The following is a 26,069-nucleotide window of genomic DNA, read 5'->3' as shown; positions in this document are numbered from 1 at the left end:
GGGGCGGGCGGCGATCACGGGGCGGGTTGGGAGCCTGCCCGCCCCGCCTCCCCGAGGACCCAGCTCCGGCAGTCGGCACTGGGTACCGGGGACTATGGGGAAGCTGGTGGTGCTGACCCTGCTGGGGGTCGGCCTGGCCCTGGTCGGGGAGAGGTTTGTGGCGTTCAGGTGAGTTGAGTCCTCAGGTGACGTAGGTCAGGGCTGCCCGGTGCCGGCTTCCTAGCCAGTAGGAATAGGAATGGACCGTTTTGGGGACCTCACTCCTCAATGCCACCCAGCAAACTGATGTGGAAAGTGAGCGAAGTACTTGCTTTTCCTAAGATATCAGGTCAGGAAAATAAATGCCCCCATTTATTTTCTGAAAGTCACCCGCCCAAGCCCTCCTTCCAAGTCGCTCTCAGCATTGGGGTAGTGAAGACCTAGGGGGTGGGTAGGGGCTGAGGGGAGGGAGTGAAGGGGGGAGAAGGGAGGATAATGGGAGATATCTCAATGGGAGGTATCTGGAATACTATCAAGAATAAAAATACATTAAGAAAAAATAAAAATACATAAAAACTCCGTGGGAAGAGCTGGATTTGAGAGAAGGGACAGGCTACCAGATGGATGTTTGAGGCAGACTCTGACATGGCCCAGGGCCTGTTACAGGTTGAGGAGGGCTGGGTTGCTGAACTCATCCCAGATTAAGAGCTATTCAGATCGAAGGGGAAGGAGCTGAAATTTGCATATGTTAACTGGCATTTTGTAGGTATCTGACCTTTTGAAGTGGAAGATCTAGTGGTGATAGAACTATCTCAGGAAGAGTCAGTACCGGGCTCCGAAGAAGAAATGTTAGGTGCTGCTACACATTTCTGAGCAGATCTAAAAGCTCCGTTTGTCTTCAGTTGTCTTAGGGGAGCTTTTATTTATTTCTCTAAGTAGAAGCTGGAATCTCTTGAGGAGGCTGATGCCGTTTGGTAATACTTTCTAGTTCAGCTTGAGTATGTTCATTGTAACATTGCTCCCAGTGCACCTGAGTGAGAGACTCATAAAAACAATTATTATTATAAAGTATATCTAAGGTGTATTTTTAAAAAGTAACAGTAAGATAAATCTGTGTGTAGAGTCTTCCTGAATACTGTTTAATACAAATTTAAACTTATCCCTGGTATTTAAAAGAAAGTTTCACTGTGGAAACAAGAAAACTGTATTGAAAAATAATATGGCCAGTTGTTTAGATTTTGGTCAGTTGGATAAGTTGCAAAGTACGTCAGCATAAAAATTTTAAAATAATAAAGTTAAAGCAAAGGCTACAAGGTTTAGTTATTAGGGGGGTTTGAATGTGGGGAAATCAGTTTGAGAGGGGGAGGTGGGTTAAAAGGCAAAGACATAGTGGATTAAGGGGAGCCAAAGTACAGATTTATAATGGACAATGCTTTATCAAATTAAATAATACAACTTGTACATTTAAATTAATAATACTGTGCAGTTACCCATACTATTAAATATTATCATTTATTTGGGCAGCAAAGTGTTGTCCCTGTATAATTGCATTTTAGTCTTTCAACAATAATTGGGTGAGGTTAACTGACATAGGCATATTACCCACATAATGTCCATGTTATGTAAATAAATTTAAATAAAAGGACTTGCCTACTTGTTATATTACCCATAAATGATGAAAGAGAGTTCATGAATATAAAGGTAATTAAAAACCAATGTTTAGACATCAATTTTGGAAGTGGCACATTGACCTCCAATGTTTTTAACTTTCACAGAGAGAGGATTAATGCATTTCGAGACTTGGAGCCAGTAGAACCTCCTAACTGCCACCTCATTGAGGGAATTGGTATGTATGTGACAGTACCAAGAGGGCAGCACAGTTTCTTGGTCACCTTCCACTTGAATGAGGCTGCCAACTGATTTAACCTCCTGCTACTCCTTAGACAAGTGATGGCGAACCTTTTGAGCTCGGCGTGTCAGCATTTTGAAAAACCCTAACTTAACTCTGGTGCCGTGTCACATATAGAAATTTTTTGATATTTGCAACCATAGTAAAACAAAGACTTATATTTTTGATATTTATTTTATATATTTAAATGCCATTTAACAAAGAAAAATCAACCAAAAAAATGAGTTCGTGTGTCACCTCTGACACGTGTGTCATAGGTTCGCCATCACTGCCTTAGACCTTCCACTTTACCCAAGCTACCTCATCCCAGCTTTTCAAGGGGTCTCTTCAATGTCAAAACCAGCAGCTCTTTCTCAGTTCTCTTTCTTACTGATGTCTCTCTATCATTTGAAGAATGTCATTGGCCCATACTTTGCCAAACTCTCCTCCTGTCCCTTCTGTGATATTTCATTCCCCTCCCTGTCTTCTTTTGTTGCCCATCTTACTTATCTTTTTTCTTCTTCCCTCTCCTTGATATTTCTGGCTTCATTGTCACTTCCTTCAAAATGTACCTGCAAGTACCAAGAAGAGTATCCCTTAACCCTTATCCTGAAGGACCTCGCAGCCTACTGAGATGTCTTTAACCTCAGAGGGAAGGCAGGGGAGGGTTGTGGGAAGAAATCAACCAATGAACTTGTGTGCATATATGCATCACACATGGACATAAAGAATGGGGTGGTGAGGGCCTAGGGGGTTGAGGGTGGGGTGAAAATGGGCTGGAAGAGGTTAATGGGGGGAAAAGGAGGACCTATGTAGTACTTTCAACAATAAAGATTAAAAAATAATAAATAAATAAATAAATAAATAAATAAATAAATAAATAAATAAAGTACTTGAAAATCCATAGCTGGATCCCAAACCTCTCAAATGGCAGGCCTTCTTTTCCAGTCTGAAATCAACTTGATTCTACTTCACACTTCTGGCATTTTCTCCCTTGAACCCTCATCCACAACCAGCTCCTTCTAGATAACACTTCCACCCTTAGTCCTGCCTGCATGACACCCCCATTCTCAAAGAGACTCAGTTCACGATCCAGGAAGCATTGCTTTCCTTTGTGCCTCATTGTTCACCTGACGCAGGCTTGCAGCAGCGTCCCCCACACAGGGCTCATCTCACCTGCTAGTGACTGCTGAGACTGCTCATTTGGGCTCCGAGCCTTCAATTTCCCAACACTTCTACTCGAAAAAAATAGTTCAGTTAGATTCTGTTCACTGTTCTGGGGACGAGTGTTTTTCACCCTCTCACCTTTGCTCATGCAATTCCCTTTGCTGATTTCTTCATCTCTGCTTGCTGAAGTCAGCCACAAATTTCCCTCCTACCTCTAAGTTCTCACAGCACTCTGAAAGTCTGGGTCACTTATGACACCTATCACATGCTTTGTTTTATATCCAGCAGTGTTTTCTCTTTCTCTCAATATCAGATTGCAAACTCCCTAGGCTCAAGGACTTTGCCTTATTTATCAATACGTGACAGGATGACAGCATAGTTTATTGTGATAAGAGTTTGCAACATAGATATACAAAATCAGAAAGAATACTGATTTTTAATTGGGTTTTCTTCCCCTCCCCCTCCCCTCAATTTCTACAAAAAGTTGCCTGGCCCTTGTGTACCCTGGTCTTAAAGGAGGTTTGTGCTGCCGGCTAGAAAGCAGAAAGAGCTGGAGACCAACTCCTTCCTGATTTTCATTTTCAAACTCTGAGCTCCTGCAAGGGATTCTGATAGAGAAGGAATGAGAATATGTGGGGTTTTTAAATAACAGGGACCCTTGCCCCCCTGCCTGGCAGTATCCTGGGGAAGAAGCAAAACCTGGGAAGGAATGGCAACAAGGCATCTTTAAGAGGCTGTGTCTCCCAGCCTCAACCGAAGTCAGGTGCCCATGTAAGTCATGGAAGTGGCAGAATTGTCTAAATCAGTGATTTTTAACCAGTGTGCCACAAGAATTTTTAAAACATACAATACTTGACTATTTAGTCAGGGTCACTGACCTCTTTTCCCTTAGATTGTCAAATGAAAAAATGACAAGAGTCAACACAACAATAGCTGTCCACTATGAATGAATCAAAATGATACCTACTTTTGTTGTTAGAATGATAAAAATTTAATATATGTTTGGGTGTGCCACAGAATTTTAGTAATTGGTTTATATGTGCCAGGAGGTGAAAATGGTTGAAAATCACTGGATTAGCCCTAGCTGGATTGGCTCAGTGGCTAGAGTGTTGGAACTGCAGACTGAGGGGTCCGTGGGTTTGATTCCAGTCAAGGGCACATGCCGGGTTGTGGGCTCGATCCCCAGTAGGGGGCATGCAGGAGGCATCCAATCAATGATTCTCTCTCATCATTGATATTTCTATCCCTCTTTCCCTCTCTCTTCCTCTCTGAAATCAATAAAACTATACTTAAAAAAAGAAAAGTAAATCGCTCAATTCAATGATACCTAGGTCTACGCTCAGATTATGTAATTCAAACAGATTTGAGAAGTTGAAACTACAGCTAATGTTGTAAGACATAAATCAACATACTGATTATCCGAATATTTTGAAGAGAATGATTTAAAGGAAGTTGGCTGAGATAGAAGGGAAAAAATGCCTTATTACTCCATAGCAGGTTCCATTTGTTTTTTTAGCTGGCTGTCAGAACCGTTGTTCCAAAAATGTGACACGATTATAGGATTAATTGGTAGTCATGCTTTGGCATAACCCTTTCTAAGGGTGCCTTAGGGTATCCTCTTTCTACTTTGTGTGACCTCTCTGTAGTTTCTCCTCAGTAGCTTGAAAGTAGCCAGACTTCTTACATTTAGGTTCAGGGCTCCCAAGATTGATGGAGGGAGGGAGGGAGGGAGGGGAGAGAGAGAGAGAGAGAGAGAGAGAGAGAGAGAGAGAGAGAGAGAGAACACTAGCAAAAGCTATGGCTGTGACTTTAAACTTGTATATCAGTTCTGTAGCATCACTTCCACTTCATTCTATTTGTCAAAGCAGTTACAAAGGTCTACCCAGGTTCAAGGGAACAGAATATAGACTTTACCTCTTGATGGGAGAGTATGAACATCACATTTTTAAAAAGAGCATGTGGACTTGATACATATTGATTCTACCATATTTGTAACATACATTTCGCCACACTAGATAACCAATGCCTTTACTCTCAGTCCTGCCTGCTTGGACCATATCACCTGTGGTTCTATCTCTCTACTAGGACACATGCAAGCCCCTTTTTAATCCTGGTCTCAGTCATAAGTTACTGATTATATGCTTTTTCCCAAAGAAAAACACACAGGACCAGCTCTCAATGGAAAGAGATCTGACCAAACTCTTTGCATTCATTTACATTTAATAGTCCATCTTAAGACATATTGCCTTTGTAAAAGAGAGAAATTACTCAAAAATTTCCCATATGATTAGATAATAGTAGAATTTTTAAGCCTCAACAAGTTGGAAGAAGAGAAATGCTTGGGGGAGAGGCCTTTAAGAGACCTTCAAAATGATGACTTTCCAAATGTTATCACTTGGTCTGTAGATCAAGTTTTCTATGGGGAGTAAAGCTGAAACTCCCAGCTAGATGTCATTATTTAAAGAGTAAATCTAGGATATCAATTTATTTTATAGTTATTTGTTTTCTCTACTGAGATGGAATTCTAAGAAAAAAATTGGAGTCTGACTCAGGTTTCATTGTAGAGTAGCCTGCCTGTGGGATTCTTGACAGTTAATATAGTTTCCCAAGTAAATAGTTGCAAAAAGTCAATGGAGTTTCCAAAAGAAATTTAAAGTTTTGACTGTGAGATTTATCTTTTAAGCTTTCAAACATGCATCTTTCTGATCCTCTCCTTCTTTTGCAGAAAATGGCTCTGAAGATATTGATATACTTCCCAGTGGGCTGGCTTTTATCTCCAGTGTGAGTATCTTCCATACCCCTCGGATACTCATGTCAATAACTGTATAAACAGCACATTAATGTTGCTGACTAAAGCTGACAGATGGACCCCGACACACTCATCCCACCTGCGGGTAAACCAGTCAACTAAAAAAGCCAAAACTGGATTCTGGAGAGCTAATCAGGACACCACAGGAATGCTCAGGCCTGCTCCCTGTGGGCAGTTTCATACTCAATGGGGACTCAATAAATGTGTAATGATTTTCGTTCAATTCCTAAACTAATCTCCAGATCTGTCCCTCAGCTTCTAGTAGTCACCTTCTCAGTAACTACTATTCCTTTCACCATGCTTGCCTGTGTTTGGAGCTCAGTAAATGTTTGTAGATTGAATGTTGACCATGTTACTCGATTCAAAACCTTAAACACTTTCTGTCGTAGGTTCCTTATCATTCTTTCCAGCACTTTATAGAGAAGTAGAGAAAAGCCTGCATTTTATTCCCATTACCTTTCACAGTTTGGGATGATCAGGATACTGTAAGGAACTGAAGATATTGAAAATTGTCATAAATTTGTTAAATCGGGTGCTTGACTATTTACTGAATGCATGTGCTCATAAATGAGGCCAGTGGAGGATTTCAATGCCTGTCCACACATACCTGTAGTATGTTGGGGAAAATAAGATGCCTGCATCTCCAGGTGATTTTCACCATTTTCAGTGGTGAATGATATAAAAACAATTGCTTGTAGTCAGTTGCCACAAATTCTTACCCAATTGCCTTAAACAAAAAACCGAGTGAATGAGAAGGCATTTTATCAGAGGTGTTTCACTCATCATGACACTTAATCTAGGCCAAGTTGTTTGCAATGCTTCACCCTTCATCTCTACAGCAGCAAGTCTTTGTACTAGTTGGCAATGCCCTCACATTCCCCAAGCTACCATGGTACTTGCTGTGATGTTCTGCCCTGACCTGCCTTCCTGGGCAATATTCTCTACTGCCAAACCTTTCTTTATGGTGTGGTAATGAGGCTGTATAATTAATAATCTGAGTAATCTAGGAAATTGGCTTCCCTGGGCTTAATTTTCCCCAGGTAAAAAGGGAAGAATTATATGGTTCTGACATTTTTCCCCTCAATGGTGCCATTATCTAAGCTACTGGACTTGGTGAACAATTCACTACTTGGGAAAGAGTAGATTTAAAGACTGGATTTTATGGCCTAATATTGGGGAGAATGGTGATGCCTTCAAAGGAGAATAATAGATATGAATGAGAGGCAGGATTTGAGGAGAGAATGTTGATATTGGTTTTGACAATTTGATTATGGGCTGCCGTTAGGAAGAAGTTGGGAATGCAAGCTAGAACTCCAGAGAGAGATTCTTGTTAAATGTGTAGATTTGAAAATCATTGGTATAGAAGAAATATCTGAAATCTTATGACTAAGATCTGCAAGGAAGGAGTATAGAGCAAGAAGGAAAGAAGGATGGATGAGGACAGAAGGAGGAAGAGGCAAGAAGAGAAGCAGGACTTATATCAGCAAATTCTTCTCCTCCTCCTCCTCTGCGTCCTCCTCTTTTTTTCTTCTTCTTCTACTTCTTCTTCTTCTTCTTTTTCTTCTTCTTCTCCTTTGACAAGAAACAAAGGGATATACAATAGTGTCAAATGCTACAGAGATATAAGCAAGAGAAAGTAGAGGCTGTTTTCACATGGGATATTTTGGAGACCATTCATATGACCTTTATAGAGGCATTTCTATAAACTACAGAATACTGATTTCTGAAAGTTTGAACAAATCAAATCTGGTAACAAGATCAACGGATGTTTTCAAGAAAGTTGACAGTGATGAGAAGACAAAATAAATGCATGTTTGAAGAAGTAGTAAAGTTAGGAGTCCATTGGTTTCAAGGAATGAGAAACGAGCAATTTTTCAAGCAAAAGAAGGGGACATTGGTAAAAAATAAGTGCTAAAGCAAAGAGAGAGAGAGAGGATGTACTTTCTGAAGACAGGGCCTAGAGAACAAGAAATCAAATAAATAGGTGGTGGAGTTAACAGAAGAAGGCAGGCTGGTGCAGCCACTATGGAAAACAGTATGGACAATTCTCAAAAAATAAAAAATGGAACTGCCATTTGATCCAGCGATCCCACTTCTGGGAATATATCCTAAGAATCCAGAAACACCAATCAGAAAGAATATATGCACCCCCATGTTCATAGCAGCGTTATTTACAGTAGGTAAGACTTGAAAACAGCCTAAGTGCCCATCAGTAGATGAGTAGATAAAAAAGGTGTGGTACATTTACACAATGGAAGACACTCTTCTGTAAAAGAGAATGATCTCTTACCATTTGTGACAGCATGGATGGACCAGGACTCTCCAGAGAGTATCGTGCTAAGTGAAATAAGCCAGTCAGAGAAAGACAAATATCATGTGATCTCACTTATATGTGGAATCTAATGAACAAAATAAACTGATGACCAAAATAGATCCATAGGCATGGAACAGAATAACAGATCTCAGAGGGAAGGGAGGTGGAGAGGCGGCAAAGCAATTAATGATTGCTTAACCCATGAACACAAATAATTGTGCGGGAAAGGCCTGGGGTGGGGCAGGGGTTGGATGGAGGGGGGCAAAAAGGGGGAAAATGGGGACTTCTATAATACTGTCAACAATAAAAATAAATAAGTAAATACATACATACATACATACATACATACATACATACATATGAAATGGATGGCTGACCAAAACTGAGGTACAGAGGATTCATTAACTGAGCAAAGAGACATGCTTGAGGATGAGCTTTCGGTCAGTCCTCTGAGTTCCAGTCTGGGTCTGTTCCCAGGAAGATGGATAGGAGAATCAAGAAATTCTACCTTACTTCCCTCTTTAATATCTTCCTTTCTTCTCCCCTGAAGTAGTTCCTTGCTTACCTTCTATAGTTGCAGAAAGAAGAAAGGAGAACATCTTCAGACATTGGGTTAGTGCTCTTCTTTTAGAAGGAAAGTGGACATGACAGCACAGAATTGCTACATACGCATGTCTAAGAGCCCTCTCTCCCAGGTGCCAGGTCCTGGTGACAGTTTCTGACATGCTGATAAAGAGTGTGCTATTGGCCCCCATACAGGTGTCTTGAACATCAAAGTTTTAATGTCAGCAGTGAACATTTAAAACGAATGTGGCATGTTGCTGAAAAATTACCACGTAAGCAAATGGATGGCTTTTTATTTAGCTCCTGAAAATACCACACATAGAAAGACATTCTTAACCATCTGGAAATCATTTTGAGGAAATTAAAGTTCAACTCTGTCAAAGAGGAAGAAAAGAAGAGAATTGATAAAATTGAAGAATTATTGAGTCGGAAAGCAGGGAGTCAGAGGAAATTGATGTTGGATGGCATATTTGTTTGTGATTTTCCCACCAGAGATATAGGAGGTAAAATTACTCATTGAGAATAAAGAGGAAGATAAATAAATAAATTTAGGATAAACATTTGGAGAAATGCAATAGATTGCCTATTAAGATGAACAAAAAGGCTGATAAACATCATTGGATGTCTGGTTAAAGTTGGGATGATAATTTTGTATCTAAGTTTTTTCTCCTGATTTAGACTAGCCCTGTAAGAAGTGGACCAGGGCAAAAGGAGTTGGTAGGGGATTTGATAAGGAGGCAGCAAGCAAAGGGTGTGGCTTCCTTAGGAATAAGTTGTTGATTGATGATAACAGATATGAGTTCTGGAAGATTGTAGCTCGGGCATGCTGCTCTCTCCTCTAGGTGTGGTGACTTAAGGAGAATGTAAGAGGGCAGAGCACCTTCTCTGATGTGCTTCAGTGTTGCCTGCAGGAGAGCCAGCTTTCCAGTAAGATTTAGGCATAGAAGGATTATTCTAAGAAAAGCTTGAAGATTAGATTCACTCTCCCAGGGGTGAGGGCCAAGAGTAGTGTTATTGTAAGTGTGTGTGTGTGTGTGTGTGTGTGTGTGTGTGTGTGTGTGTGTGTTTATAAGGAGAGAAAGAGAGAGAGAGAGAGAGAGAGAGAGAGAGAGAGAGAGAGAGAGAAGTAGGAAAGAAAGAATTTAAATTGAGTATAAATGGAAAATGAGGATACAAGAAAAGATACAGGGTTGTTAATATTAAGGTTGATATTATCAGAGTGATGGGGGAGGAATGTGGGGAGGAAGTTGCAACTTGTGTAGAATAAGTCAACCCCAAGATTTGATACAATGACCAGGGATGCAGCAAAGGCCCAATACATTCAGGATGCCTATGATTGGTTTATAAATATCTGGTCCTCCAATAAACAGGGCCACTCTCCAAGAACTTTTTGCATTATTTAGAGAAAAAGATTCACATTCGAATTTTCAGACATATCTATAAGAACAAAATAGGTCAGAAATAGTCAATTCTTTGAGACCAGTTCCCCAAAGTTAACTCTTGGCTAATTCTACTATGAAATGTAATGGATGTCAGGATGGAAGCAATACAATGACACTACACACCCCATCTCTCCACTTTGAGGAAGGTTAGTTATAGAATATCAGGACTGGATAGAGTCTTAGATATCACACATTTTAACGTCCTCATTTTCTAAAAGAGGAACCTTAGGCACAGACAGGCAAGGGACCCACACAAAGTAACACAGCCTCTCATCTCTTGCACGGTACTTTGTCTACTCTAAACGCTTTCTTTCTATATCAAAAACTGACTTTGGATTCTTCCCATTCCCAATGGTTTAGATGACATTGCTAATCCCTCAGATTAGATAATGGCAACAGCTGACAGATAAAAATGTCCCAGAAATCTAAAAGAAGTTTAGAGTTTTTAATATCTTTGCTAGACTTTGAGCTTTTCATTTCCTTATGAAAACATTTTTTTGATATGTATATATGTAGATACTTATTCTCTGCTTTTTAAAGGGATTAAAATATCCTGGCATGCCAAACTTTGCACCAGATGAGCCAGGACAAATCTTCATGATGGATCTGAATGAGCAGAACCCAAGGGCCCAGGCACTGACAATCAGTGATGGTTTTGACAAAACATCATTCAATCCACATGGGATCAGTACTTTCATTGACAAAGGTAAAGCTTGAATGCTTAAGAATAAGGGGGGGGGGGGAATGAGGGAAATGGCAAGGGAATTATATCTCAAAAAAGCTGTTATAAAAACAAAACATATGTATTAATACATTGTCTATGCTTTAAAACAATTTCAAATATTATTTTTTAGTTGTTGATGGTTCCTAATTCCAAATTAATTTAGTTTTTAAGCGCCTGTGGGCCCATAGAACACATAGAAAGTAAGAACAGTGAAACTTAATAGTAACTACATAAAGGGAAGACCAAATGGAAGTGTTGCAATTCAGAATGTTTGAAGAAATAGTGCTTTAATTCTTCCAAATACCTAATGGAATTACAATGTATTGCTAAGTATAAATTTGCTGGACTGATTTAATGATTCATAATTATTTCCATCCACTTATCCAATAAGTTTGGTCTGCACCAACAGACTTGTTCAAGTTTACATAAATGGCTATCTTTAAAAATGCTTGAATACTGTTTTATGAAGTAGGTTAAATATTCCCCTGAAATCTTATGTAGGGGTGGGGAAAAGTAGGTTTACTGTGCCACTGTGACATTCTTTTGAGTTAATAAAGCTATTGAAATAATCATAACCTGCATGTCTTTTTCCATGCAAACAACTGTAAACCGTCTAAGATTTTCCGCCTGATTTAGTCTAGCCCTGTAAGAGATGGACCAGGGCAAAGGGGGTTGGTAGGGAATTTGATGAGCAGGCAGCAAGCAAAGGGTGTGGCTTCCTTAGGAACAAGTTGTTGATTGATGATAACAGATATGAGTTCTGGAAGATTGTAGCTCGGGCATGCTGCTCTCTCCTCTAGGTGTGGTGATTTAAGGAGAATGTAAGAGGACAGAGCACCTTCTCTGATGTGCTTCAGTGTTGGCCTGCAGGAGAGCCAGCTTTCCAGTAAGATTTAGGCATAGAAGGATTATCCTAAGAAAAGCTTGAAGATTAGATTCACTCCCCCAGGGGTGAAGGGCCAAGAATAGTGTTATTGTAAGTGCATGAGTGCATAGGTGCATGTGTGCACGTATTTGTGTGTGTGTGTGTGTGTGTGTGTGTGTGTGTTTGCCCACCCCTGTATATCTGTTTATTTGCTTAGCAAGTCCTTCTTTCAAAGGTAATTATACCTAACCAGTCACATAACAATTTTGTATTGCTTTATAGTTTATAAAGCATTTTCATGTATATGTGATTTATTTAGTCCTCAAAATAAAACCCTGTCCCAACCTGACACTTCTCCTCTCCCTGCACCATTCAGTGAACTAGTTACAATGCTCTAATTTCCCTCTTATCCATCTCTCCAAGCTGTCCAGCTCTTCCCATCCTCACTGCCACCATCCCAGTCCAAGTGCCAAACATCTTTCCCATGACTGCACCTTCCCTCTAATGCTACCTCAACCATTTCCATAATCAAGAGTTATTTTTATGCGAATCTGATCATGTCACTCTCTTCTTAAAATGCTCCATGTTGTTCCCATTACTCTGAATATCAACCCCAAATCTTCAAAATAACCTGGGTTCCTAGGGGCTACTCCTACACATTCTGGCATCTGGGTGCTCCCTCCAGCCTCACCAGACACCACCCTCCCCCTGACTCTCCAGACCAGTCACATTGGATTTCTTTTAGTCCTATAAAATGCTACCTGCCTCAGGGCCTTTGCATCTGCAGTTCCCCATGCCTGGAATATCTTTCCACTTCTGGATTACTCATCCTCGTCAGTCAGGCCTCAGCTTAAGTGTCACCTTCTTAGGGAAGCCTTCCCCAACCTGTTTCAGGGCATGAACCTTATTATATTTCTTCTCGATGTACTTCTTTTAGCACTCATCAGAATAGCAACTAATGTTTTCTTATTAATGTTAAAAGGTACCAACCTTCTACCCCTCTCCCACTATTCCTCTATAGCAGCGGTTCTCAACCTGTGGGTCGCGACCCCTTTGGGGGTCGAACGACCCTTTCACAGGAGTCGCCTAAGACCATCAGAAAACACATATTGAATATATAATTACATATTGTTTTTGTGATTAATCACCATGCTTTAATTATGTTCAATTTGTAACAATGAAAATACATCCTGCATATCAGATATTTACATTACGATTCATAACAGTAGCAAAATTACAGTTATGAAGTAGCAACGAAAATAATTTTTATGGTTGGGGGTCACCACCACATGAGGAACTGTATTAAAGGGTCGTGGCATTAGGAAGGTTGAGAACCACTGCTCTATAGTGAGCTCCTTCTAATCTTTGGAGCCAAGTTTACCTGTCATTCTTCAAGCGGCTGCACTCTATGAAGAAGGCATCTCCTACTTACGTTCTTTTATTTACTATTCATTTCCTCCTTGTTTTCCTATCTAGAATATAATCACCACAAAAGCATGTGTGACTTGTTCATTGCTGGATTCCCAGAGTCTAGAACCATATCTGCTGCTCTAGAACATGTGTTAAATGAATAAATGAATGAACCCTATGGCACAGACAGTTCAGATATTAATGCTCAATTTTATAGATGGAGAAATGGAGGTTAGAGAAATGCAGTGACGTGTGGCTTCGCTTTTGTCAGGAGTAAATGGCAGTTCCAGAACTGGAACCCCCGGTCTTACTTCTAATCCTATGTTCTTTATTTGGGTAAAATTAGGGCTTCAGGCTCTACTTGAATAATACAAAGTCACCACTTTTTTTGCCTGACACAAAACTAAACATATTGCTTCACTGGAGAAGTTGTAATGAGTAATCAGATTAACCTGGAGCTATTTTATTTCATGGGATAGCATTGGAGGAGGAGATATTTTTGGGGGGTGGAGGGTGGGGGGAGGAGAGTGACCCTTGATTTGAGGTATTTGTTTTTTCCCCTCAAATGGGACAAGTTTAAAGTTTAAAGATTAACCCTTAGGCATTTAATCAGGATTTCAGAAGCTCAGTATATTATGATTGGCCTCTTATTTTATTAGTCACCTCCCTTAATTATGCATTTAATTAATAAGGCCACAACATCACATATATATTGCAATGGAATGAGAAGGCAAAGAACGTTATTTTCACCAAGCATTGCTTTATGGAAGGAGGGGCCCGTGGAGGCCTAACAAAGGGTAGGCCCAGGGCAGCACACGTATTGTTCATGCTGTGTTTGGTGGGAGTGTCTGGCTGAAGAGCCACGTGAGGACTAAAATACAACTCAGTTCTGCTTGCCACGCCCCTGGCCCTGGACCAGAGCTGGGTCAGACCAAATGAAAGATTCATCTGTGAGGGAGCCCCTTTTCTTAATTTGGGTGAAGGTATCAGTGTGTTTCAGGGGCCATCTCAGGGCCCGGGTCTGCTCCATTATAGGCTTGGGAACCCCATTAAGGGAGGGAATAGAGGAGAGTCCAGTAGGAGGATGGGGGCAGGCCTTTTAAAAATCCAGAGCTCATCTGACCTGGAGCTCCTGGGAAGTCAGGAAACAGTACTTTGAGAAGACGGATTATTACCCTCAATCCTGTTCACAGCCGTCCACGGTTCAATTTGAAAGCAGATAGTTGAACATTCTTGAGGCAATACCCACAACTGTCTACTCTGTTTCCTCTTGCGTTCATATTTACATTCCATGTCCACTAGGCTCACTAAATATTGTTATTGCAACCTCAGGTGGTTGACTTGCATCAGAAGTTCATTCTCTAGCTGGGAAGTATTGCTAGTTTAAGCCATTCACACAGCCCTGGCATTTTTGGAACGTGTGTTGCAATGTAGGAAATATTCACCGAAAAGAATTCTCAGCAAGGCTTTGTTTGCTTGCATCCACTTCTCCTGTTGAAGAGCCATCTGAGGAAACCATATCCATGTCCACGCACCACTGTAGTTCTGTGCCTTCCTGCTAGAAAGGGGAATGCAGGTGAGGATGAAGAGGCTACGTGGAAACATCAGGGTTTGGCTCTGCCATTTGGTGATGGTAAAATTGCGGACAAATCATTCCCCTTCTGCGTCTCAATTTCTTCAATAAAATAGTGATACTGGCACTTGTCTGACTTGCCTATCAAGTGGACTGTGGGAATCCAATGCAAGATGTCTGAGAAAAACTCTTGGATGTGACCAAGTTGCACACCAAGTCTAATAAAAGTTGCAATAGAAGTAAACTTATGGGAAATTATGCCTTTCCCCACTTAGACCATACTGTGTACCTTTATGTTGTGAATCATCCCCACATGAAGTCTACTGTGGAGATATTTAAATTTGAGAAACAACAACGTTCTCTGGTTCACCTGAAAACTATAGAACACGAACTTCTCCAAAGGTATGGATTTAAAGCATTTTGCACTTCTATTTATTTTTGCACCTCTGCTGTGTGTTTTGTTTTCTTGGGTTCAGCGGGCTTCCTCAAACTATTGTTCTGTCGCATTGTTTTCTGAAGCTTTCTAAAGGTTCCCATGGTGACACTGCCCAGCATCTCACCAGAAATTGCTGTATTAGTATTGAATATCTTTATATTTCCCAACTTCTTGAAAGCATTTTAATCCTATGAAAGTGCTCAATTAGATTCCCAGCTCTAATTCCACAACAATGCAATACTAACTATGGGGCTCTCTTTAAACACCTACACCCATTTCTAGTTATCCTGGTAGGCTGTGTCTGAGAGCCATACCCACTAGGTGTTACAACCAACCTCACGATGGGCTATTTCTTTGTTCAATGAGAGCTTTAAAGTGGAATTTGGGAAAAAAAAAGCCAGTGGGCACATATAAAAATCACATTTATCAAGCTTCGATGATGTGCCAGGCATTGTACAAAAATAATTTAATTCTCACAACAGCCTTCAGTAACAGGCATGAGTAAGCTGACACTTAGTGTTTTAGATTAAAAAATTGCTCATGTTACATAATTTGTAAGTGGCAGAACCAGAGTGTAAACCTAGATCTGTCTGAATTCAAAGCTGTGCTCTCAATGACAATGCTAAACATCTTTCTTATTGTGTTGCAAAACAATAGTACATTTTTTAGTGGATAGGTTGCCTATTTCAAGGCTGTAACAAACAATGAAAAATTTGTCTTATAAAATGGACTCAACACTGAAACAGTAGAGATTAATCTTTTCATGAGACAGAAGAATGGGAAAATAAATGCAAGTTCACCTTCTTGTCTTTGTTCTCTTTCTCAACATCATGTATGGACTTCTCCCATAGAATCTGGGAGCAATAAAAGCAGAGGGCAAAAAAAGTGAGATTAGTTGAAGTTACTGAACTCCTTTCTCTTTTTTTTTTAAATATATTTTATTGATTTTTTACAGAGAGGTAGGGAGAGAGACAGAGAGTTAGACACATCGATGAGAGAGAAACATCGATCAGCCGCCTCCTGCACATCTCCTACTGGGGATGTGCCCGCAACCCAGGTACATGCCCTTGACCAGAATCGAACCTGGGACCTTTCAGTCCGCAGGCCGACGCTCTATCCACTGAGCCAAACCGGTTTCGGCTCCTTTCTCTTTTTTAAAAAAATGTGTTTTTATTGATTTCAGAGAGGAAGGAAGAGAGAATCATTGACTGACTGCCTCCTGCACCCCCCACACTGAGGATCAAGCCCACAACCCAGGCATGTGCCCTGACCAGGAATCGAACTATGACTTCCTGGTTCATAGGTCAATGCTCAACTACTGAGCCATGACAGCCAGGCTGAACTCCTCTCTTAACAAATTGTGCTGGGTTCTGAGGCACAGTGGGGACCAGGACTGCTGTGGAGTGACTGGAAACTGGACAAATTACTTAACCTGTGCTTCAATTTCCTGAGTAAAATGGTGGTTCTCTTATTGGTCTAACTCACTACACTGGTGATTGTGAGGCTTAGATGCAATAACATATGACGTCACAGGAAGAGTTCCTCAGAAATCACAGCCTGAGGGAAAACTCCATACATGACGAATTGATTAAGGAGTACAATACCAGGATGCAGAAGTGAGAGAACAGATTGAGGCAGGGAAGAGGGAATAATATGGGTTGAATTGTGTTCCCTCAAAAAGACATATTGCAATGTTAACCCCAATATTTCAGAACATGACCTGATTTGGAAATAGGATCATTGGTAGATGCCATTAGTTAATGCCCTCCATATTGGTGGGCTCTTGCTCTAATATAACTGGTGTCCTTATAAGAAAACAGGCAGACACACAGGGAGAATGCTAGGTAAAGATGGAGTGTAAATTGAAGTGATGGATCTACAAGCCAAGGATCGCCTGGGGCTACTAGAAGCCAAAAGAGATAAGGAAGGATTCTACCACAGAAAACTTCAGGGGGAGCATGGCCCTGTCAACACCTTGATTTCAGACTTCTAGCCTCCAGAACTGCAAGACAATACATTTCTGTTGTTTTATGCCACCTTGTTTGTGGCACTTTGTTACGGCAGTATTTCTAGAAACTCATATGGGGGACAGTCTATAGCAAATACATTATCCTTCTCCCTTTCTTACCTGTCTAAGGTTAAGAAAGGGAGAAGGGCTTATCTACTAGCCTTATCTCCCATTAGTCAAAGGTTTACCTCAAGGGCTATTCACTTGGTACCTGCACAAGTCAGGCCTGGTGATATCTTGTGTTTTGTTGTCAACACAGAAGCCTGAAAGTGGGAGCAAGAGAGCCACACAGGCATGAGGTAAAGTACCAGAAAGCCATACTGTGGAAAGTCTGCCAGATCCCTTGAAGAGCTGGTTGAAGGAGTGCCAACTGGCACAGGGCAAGTGAGGCTCTAAGGAGGATCTAAAGAGAACCTTAAGGAGTGCCCTGATACCCACATTGACCAAGCATTTTAAGGGGTAGAACAACATGCTATTCTTGAGAGAATTCAACCTATGGGGTCAGGCAATACCTTTTAGAGGAAGGAATGCTTATGCTGAGACCTGAAAGATGGCCTTGGAAAAGACATTATACATCAAAACCTAAAAATATTTTCCTGATTCATCCAGTTTTCTTTCCCAATTTAATTTAAAAAGATTTAACCTTTTTTTTTTTTTACATTTTCAAGTCACTGTCCTCTTTTTTACTTTTCCAAAATGAAAATGACTTATTTTTTTATCTTGTAAGAGTAAGACTTACTTCATTAAAAAAAATGAAATGGTTTTAAAAAACATAAATGGAAGGAATAGCACTGCAATTTCACCTACTCAAAGAAAATATAAAGGTCAGGATGAATTGGGTTATGCTAAAATAGCAGAAAAGAAAACCCTAACTTCTCCACAAAGTTTTCTTTTCTCACTCATGCTATGACTCTAATGCAGGTGATATGGGGACTCAGTTTTATATTTTCCTCATGTATGACCCTTGGAGAACCACACTATGCATCATCAAGAAAGTTGCTGGTTACTATAGAAGAGTGGGGGGAGAAGCATGGTGGATCATGAACCAGCTCTTAAAGTCTTCCAACTGAAAGCCACACACAATCACTTCATTTCATTGGCCAAAGCTAGTTGCATGGCCATGCCTAACTTCAAGGACATTGGAGAAACCTAATTGCAGAAAGAGAAGAACCAGCACTATTGGCCAACTGTACTATGACTGCCACAGATAGCTATTATAAACATTTACAAGTCCAAAGATTTGGAGTTTGAGGCTTATTTGTATATTTATTGGGTTTTACTGACTTCTACAAAAGAGAGGAATGAGAACAAATGGCTAAAAAATAATCAGGGCAATGAAAAATCATTTACTTTCTGTGGATTTTTAAAATTCATACTAGTTCATGTATACTTTTTCAAGTTGATCAACATATTGGTCTTTGTAGAGACTTGGTGATTTTGACAACAATCACTATTTTAAAACTCTCTCTCTCTCTCTCTCTCTCTCTCTGTCACTCTCCACTTTAGTGTGAATGACATCGTGGCTCTCGGACCAGAACAGTTCTATGCCACCAGAGACCACTATTTTACCAGCCACTTCTTGTCACTATTAGAGATGTTCATAGATCTTCAGTGGACTTATGTTCTTTTCTATAGTCCAAGGGAGGTCAAAGTGGTGGCCGGAGGATTTAGTTCTGCCAATGGGATCACAGTCTCACCAGACAAAAAGTAAGTAAGCTCATTTATAATTTTTCTACCCTTTGGCCTTGACATATTAGTGGATTCCTTTCCTTAGGAGGTAGGTTACTTCCTACCTTAAATAGTCAAATATGAGTGGAAGGATCAGGTATGGCCAGGCTTTATACTAAATGTGTGGTCTTAACCAAAACAATTTGCATTACTCCACTTTAGACTCCATCCCGCAATGAAATGAGGCATTTGGACTCAAAGTCCTTGTCCCAATTTTCTTATGTGACCCTAGCACACTAACATGGAGAATAAAAGCATGATAAGCCTCTGTCTCTTATGAGGTTGGAAGGCCTTTAACCACTTACACTAAGTTCCGTTACCCTGAAGTTCTTATTGGAGAGGGTGGCCCAATTTAGATTGGACATTAAATTGTATAAGTTTCAGACTTACTGATTCTCTGCAGCAGAATTTTCTATGAAAAAACATTTTTTATGAAGCATGCAGTTTTATGGAAAATTCTTAAAGTGTTTTAAAATGGAAGGTGTTTCAAAAAGCAAAGTACTATGAGTATTGATATACTAGTGTAAATTTGAGATAAAGAATAGAGATGATCCCTGTGGAAAACAGCTCCAAATGTTCTTCCTCCTTTTAAAAATGATGGTTATTGAGCTTCATGGTCATCTGATTCTTCTTGCCAAGGACTAGTTTTTGGAAGTATCTTTTTGTCTTATAAGAGAACCACTTACCTCCATTCAATTTAATGGTCCACTTACCTCCATTCAGTTTAAAGACATTCAATTTAAAGATTCCCAAGTAATGAGATTGAGTCTATATGTCATCTAGAAACACCAATTTCATTACTTTACAGTCATATCTCATATTCAAAACTTATATAAAGCACTTCAAGAATATTAAAAATACCACTCCATTATCTTTTTTTATTTTTTATTTTTGCTGTGGTTTAAAATGGCAGTGCAGTGGTACTTTGACTATTGTGAATTTTTATACATCTTCTCCACAATAAAATTTAGTGTCATCTCTTAATACTACTTGCTTCAATGAAAATGTGATTTACTTCAAAGGTATATCTATGTAGCTGATGTAATGGCTAAGAACATTCATGTAATGAAAATTCACGATAACTGGGATTTAACTCGACTGAAGGTAAGAGTACCCTGGCTTGCCCACACAACATGGCCTCTTACATTAGCTCCCACGCTTGACCTGGGAATGTGCTCCATGAATGAAGAAAACATGAGTAATTTAAAAAAAAAAAAAAAGATGGTGAGAGTGTGTTCTTGCACCACTAATAACAAAGCCCATTAAAAATACTAATTTTAGCCCTGGATATTGCTGCTCAATAGTTAGAGTGTCAGCCCATGCACTGAACCATTGCAGATTCCATCTAGGTCAAGGATACGTAATTGCGTTGAAGGTTTGATCCCCACCCTAGTCAGGGCAAGTATGGGAGGCAACCAATTGATGTGTCTCTCTCACATTGATGTTTCCCTATCTCTTCTCTCCCTCCCTTCCACTTTCTCTAAAAATAGAAAAAAATATCCTTAGGTGAGGATCAACAAAAAATATATATATATATTAATTTCAGGATCCAGAAGCTGGTGCGAGGGGGGAGGTGTAAGGAAGAAAGTCAAAATAACATCTTCACTATTTCCTCTTTGTTGAAAGGTAATACAGTTGGACACCTTAGTGGATAACTTAACTATCGATCCTGACACAGGAGATATTTTGGCAGGATGCCATCCTAATGCCATGAAGTTGCTGGTCTATAACCCCAAGGATCCTCCAGGGTCAGAAGTAAGTTTCTACATTTCTCTGAGCTCACAGGCAAGGCTGTGCGACCATCTGTTGAGACTACTTGGAAGAATTGACTGGGTCACATGCGATGTTCCAGAACTGAACAAATGTACATATGGAAAGAGTAAAGATTTTGTTAGAATGAAGAAATATAGCCCATTAACTTTTTCAGGTTACCAGGTACCAATTTAACATCAGTGCTAGACAACGTGCCCCATCATAGCAAAGGCTATACTTGCCACTGGGAATAATTGGAAAAATATGAGCTTAATTATTCACAATGACCCAGATTGATATTCATATTTCCAATCAGGATATAAGCTCAGAACAGGCCCTGAAGTTAGGCAAAGGGAGAATCATATACGGAACCACCTTCTTTCACACTACCAAACATGAAGTTCAAATGAAAGGGTTTAAATGACTAGTCTCAAAACAAAATGAACTTTGCCACCCAGTTCTAATACTAGTATATAAATGATAGTATTAAAGAATGGTATTTGTATTATTTTAAAGATGGTATTTGTATTATTTAACATCTCTTCTGAAATAACAGTATATACCATTGGATTTTCTATGACATTAAAAGCAATAGCATACTAATACATTACGTTTTCTATAGCATTGAGATTAAGAATAAAGTAATCTTGAGTGAATTTAAATATAGATATAAATTCTTGGCAGATATAATCTGAGATATTTAGTCACAAAAATTTATTGAGCAATTATAATATGCCAGACTTTGTTTTCATACTTAGGATATACTAGTAAACAAAATATAGAAAGATCCTTGCTCTTAGGGAGGGGGTACAGACAATAAACATTAAGCATAAGAAATAGTAAGTTATATAGTAATTTGAAGATGGGAAGTTCTATGGGGAAAAGTGTAATAGAGTAAAAAGGACTAAAATTACTGTGAATAGGGGGAAGGGCAAGTCCTACTATTAAATATAAAGATCAGAGTAGGCCTTATTGAGATGGTAAGGTTTGAAAGAAGATAAAATATTTGAATCTAGGTTTGGGGAGTTGGGAAATTGAGATTCAAACCCTAGCCTTGAAATTGGCCCAGGGGTAAATTAGAACATACAATTATTTCTGCTTCCAAAATTGCTGTCCTTCAGTGTTTATTTTAAAAAAATAATTGTTTCTCTAATTAATATATTAGCCACAGCTTTTTTAAAAAATAGCAAGAAATGTAAAAAGAAATAAGAGTCCAGCCTGCCCTAGCTGGTTTGCTCAGTGGGTAGAGCATCAGCCTGCAGACCAAAGGGTCCAGAGTTCGATTCTGGTCAAGGGCATGTACCTCGGTTGCAGGCTCCTCTCCTGCCCAGGCCCTGATCAGGCGTGTGCAGGAGGCAACCAATCAATGTGTTTCTCTCACATCGATGTTTCTCTCTGTCTTTCCTTCTTTCTTCCACTCTCTCTAAAAATCAATGGGAAAATATCCTTGGGTGAGGATTGAAAAAAAAAAAAAGAGTCCAGCCTGAACCTAAAGCCTGAAGGATTGGTACCCTAAATAGCATGCTACCCTTGCCTCAGATATGTGCCTCCAAAAGAGATAATATAACTATTCTACAAAAACCCAACAACATCTGCATTAAAAGAATGAAAATACAATCTATAAGATGATTTGATAATTGTTTAGGATCTTTTTCATGTCTCTATTTCCAAGTTTAATCATTTGTTTATTTCAACGGTTTTTTAATTTTTGTATTGATTTTTGGAGAGAGAGGAAGGGAGAGGGAGAGAGAGAGCAACATGCCTCCTGTACTGCATACCCCATATTGGGGATCAAGCCCACAACCCAGGCATGTGCTTGACCGGGAGTCGAACCAGCAACCTTTCAGTGCAATGGACCAAGCCCAACCAACTGAGCCGCTCTGGCCAGGGTTCATTTGTTTATTTTAGATAAGACTTCTTTCTTCACAGTCACTGACACCCTTTCCTTTTGGTTGAACCTAATATTTTCTACATGAATTCTAAGCTTGAATATTTTCCTGTAAGAAATTTGAGAAGTTATAGGAGTTTCCTTAAGACAAAAAGCCAAAACTCAACTGAACTATTTTAATAAGAGATGTCAATATAAACTCATGACTCATGAACTTCGAATTGGTTTTTTCTTTAATTCCTATCATGTCCTGTTTGAGTGAACGTCACCCAGGCTATTTGGAAACCTGAGCACTTATATACTTACTGATTGGCAACCTAAAGTGTGGTAATTCTGGGTATCAATAACAGTATGAAGTAGTGATGTGTCAGATTGAATTTTTCAAAGTATGCATTCTGTATGCTTCCTAGCTACTTCTCTGATGCGAGGGATTCCAGCTGTGACAACTACCATCCTACTAGTTACCAGGTTGGGTTGGCTTGCTAACTAGATGTCCCTTTTTCATTTCTTCCTGTGTTTCTATTGAGGGATATGCTTAATTGTCAGACTGCACAGATATCATTAGGACATTAATACTTTCAACATCAAAAGAAAAAAACAACGAAGATATACAAATCTTAGCTTATTGATTTGTGAGAAATATATTAGTCCTGGAATATTTGGGAAGGAAAACATTACTGGCAGCTGTTTGCTCATATAGTGCACTAACAGGTAATCTCTTCTTGGCAGGTACTTCGCATCCAGGATGTTCTGTCTGAGAAGCCCAGGATAAGCACGGAGTATGCCAACTCGGGCTCTGTGCTTCAGGGCAGCTCTGTGGCTTTTGTGCACAACAGGAGACTTCTCATAGGCACCGTATTTCACAAAGCTCTGTACTGTGTGCTCTAGACTCCAGATGAGCCAAGAGTCTACATGTTTAGTAAAAGTAAAACCCTAATTCTAGGATGAGGGGACTGCAAGTAAATCACAAACACCAACAAAAGTGTGTCTGGCTTTCCTTACAGATAGAATTAAAGAAGCAGAGAGATTCCATAATATTCACCAAGTTGCAAGTCAAGATAGTGACAGTCAAACAATGAGCCAAATCTCTCAACTGTTTTTGTCCAGTACTCCCAGTATTCTTTCCACCTAGGACTCCTTGGTAACTGTGTGTCAAAATCACCTCCTACAACTGCCATGTTCTGAGCCTACTACAATCCAGCCCAGGAGAAAACCTAATGTTCAAATATTTACAACTCCCTTTTACTTTCTCCAATTGCACTAGGCACACACTGCTTATCAATGCCCAGTCCATGGATAAAAGCAAGAATTAGCATCATGAGACTCTCTCCAAAGACCTCCTCAAACTTGCATTCTTCCCAATACAGACACAGGAAATCAGGTTCTTGAAAATCTGACTGGGGAGGCCTCACTTAGTTACAAGCAGAGCTGGTTTCTTCCTTTGTACTAGGTCTTTATTTGTAATAGTCTCCCCCAAATCCATGGTCTCACTTTCCATGGTTTCAGTTACCTGTGGTCAGCTACAATCCACAAATATTAAAGGAATAATTCCAGAAATAAACAGAAGTTTAAAATTGTGTGCTATTCTGTGATGAAATCTTGAGCCATCCATTCCTGGCCACGCGGAACGTGAATCATCCTTTGTCCAGTGTCTCCATGCTGTATATGCTCCCTGCCCCTTCATCACTTAGTAAACCTCTGTGTTATCAGATTGACTGTCATGTGGAATCACAGTGCCTGTGTTCAAGTAACCCTCATTTTACCTAACAATGGCCCCAATGCCATTCACATAAGTTTTATCATAGAACTAGAGGCCCAGTGCACAAAATTTGTGCACGGGGGAGGGGGGGAGCGGTCCCCTCAGCCCAGCCTGCACCCTCTCCAATCCAGGACCCATTGAGGGATGTCCGATTGCCAGTTCAGGCCTGATCCCTAAACTGGGATCAGGCCTGAACTGGCAGTCGGACATACCTCTCACAATCCTGGACCGCTGACTCCTAATCACTCACCTGCCTGCCTGCCTGATCACCCCTAACTGCCCCCCCCCTGCCAGTCAGGTCGCCTCCAACTGTCCCCTCCCTGCCAGCCTGGTTGCTCCTAACTGCCCCCCCTCACTGGCCTGGTCACCCCCAACTGCCCTTCCACCTGCTGCCCTGGTCACCCCTAACTGCCCCCTCCTGCTGGCCTGGTCGCCTCCAACTGCCCTTCCTGCCGGCCTGGTTGCCCCACACAGCCTGCTTGTTCAGTTGTTTGGTCATCCCTCACTAACCTCCCTGCTGGCCTGGTCATAGGCAGCCATCTTGTGAGGGTGTGAGGGTTAATTTGCATATCACTGCTTCATTATATAGGCTATTGTTATAATTGTTCTATTTTATTAATTGTTATTGTTGTCAATCTCTTACTGTGCCTAATTTATAAACTAAACTTTATTATACAGGGGTGGGAAAAAGTAGGTTTACAATTATAATACAAATAAATAATATGATAATTAATAAATAATAATCCTATATAATAAAAGACTAATATGCAAAATGTCCCCTTGACCAGGAGTTTGACTGCCTGCGACCCCTCCCCCAGGCAGCCCCACCCCTGATCGGCCCCATCCACTCTTATCTGGGTGGGCCGGTTGAACCTCACCCATGCAGAAATTCATACACCGGGTCTCTAGTACAATAATAAACTATTTCGCATACTCACAACTGTAAACCTACTTTTGCCCAGCCCTGTAGGGATGTATGTATAGGACAAACATCGTACAGACAGGATTCAGTACTATCCACAGCTCCAGGCATCCACTGTCCACTGGGGGTCTTGGAACATATTCCCCACAGATAAGGGAAACTACTCTTATGACATCTGAATCTGAAGTAGTGTAATCAGCTTGGCTCTGAACCATGAGACAGAACCTCAGCAATGTTTCCTTGGAGTTCTTTAAACTTGCTCTTAATAAACACTTATTATAAAACATCCCATAGAGTTGGCCTTAAGGAACAAAAATAAATAACATGGTTCTGGCCTAAAGTTCTGTCCTAGGACTAAATCAACCTTAGTTTGATTAGAATAAATAGAATTGTTCCTTTCTTGGTCAAACATGGGGACAGCCTTTAGCAATCATTAAAGGGAATCAGCATACCCAAGCACCCCACCTCCTTCCCTGTCTGTGACTTTCACTGGGAACTGGTTGGTTTTCCTCCCCTTTCTCATGGGAATGGGGAGTTGGGGAGGACTCTTTATTTTTCAGAGAATTTTGCTCAGTTAGATGAAAGTTTTGATGAAACATTTTGTAGCAAAGTCATATTCTACTTTTTAACCCATGTAACTATGATTTAGATAGTAAGATCATAGTGTCCATTGCTTCAGGGAAGGAATGACTCGTCAGATGTCATAAAATCAGTTCTCAGGCTTTAAGTTCCTAAAGCATAACCATCAAGTGGACATAAAAAATAATAAATAAGGGCATGTATAACAGTTTTGAAAAATATAATAGTTGTGTGTTGTTGTTTTTTTTTCTGTCCCTAACCT

At 40.2% G+C, this 26,069-nt stretch overlaps 1 protein-coding gene across 1 annotated transcript; it reads left to right on the top strand.

Annotated features, from left to right (window-relative positions):
• Positions 1–10: 10 nt before the first annotated feature.
• Positions 11–24,124, top strand: PON3 (paraoxonase 3). Its single transcript, XM_059712372.1, has 9 exons — positions 11–168; positions 1,755–1,825; positions 5,760–5,815; positions 10,704–10,869; positions 15,011–15,137; positions 18,686–18,886; positions 19,930–20,011; positions 20,534–20,662; positions 23,277–24,124. The coding sequence occupies exons 1-9, from the start codon at positions 95–97 to the stop codon at positions 23,433–23,435; spliced, it is 1,065 nt and encodes a 354-aa protein (XP_059568355.1). The 5' UTR covers positions 11–94; the 3' UTR covers positions 23,436–24,124.
• The last annotated feature ends 1,945 nt before the right edge of the window (positions 24,125–26,069 follow it).

This window comes from Myotis daubentonii, chromosome 10 (assembly GCF_963259705.1).
Source record: "Myotis daubentonii chromosome 10, mMyoDau2.1, whole genome shotgun sequence".
Lineage (NCBI taxonomy): Eukaryota > Metazoa > Chordata > Mammalia > Chiroptera > Vespertilionidae > Myotis > Myotis daubentonii.
Note: the sequence above shows the minus strand (reverse complement) of the source record. Positions and strands in the feature narration are given on the sequence as shown.

Coding starts and splice junctions, on each gene's coding strand:
- PON3 (XM_059712372.1), top strand. CDS start 95: ATGGGGAAGCTGGTGGTGCTGACCCTGCTGGGGGTCGGCCTGGCCCTG. Junction 10,870..15,010: donor CAGTACTTTCATTGACAAAG/GTAAAGCTTGAA, acceptor TTCCCCACTTAG/ACCATACTGTGTACCTTTAT. Junction 20,663..23,276: donor AGGATCCTCCAGGGTCAGAA/GTAAGTTTCTAC, acceptor TCTTCTTGGCAG/GTACTTCGCATCCAGGATGT.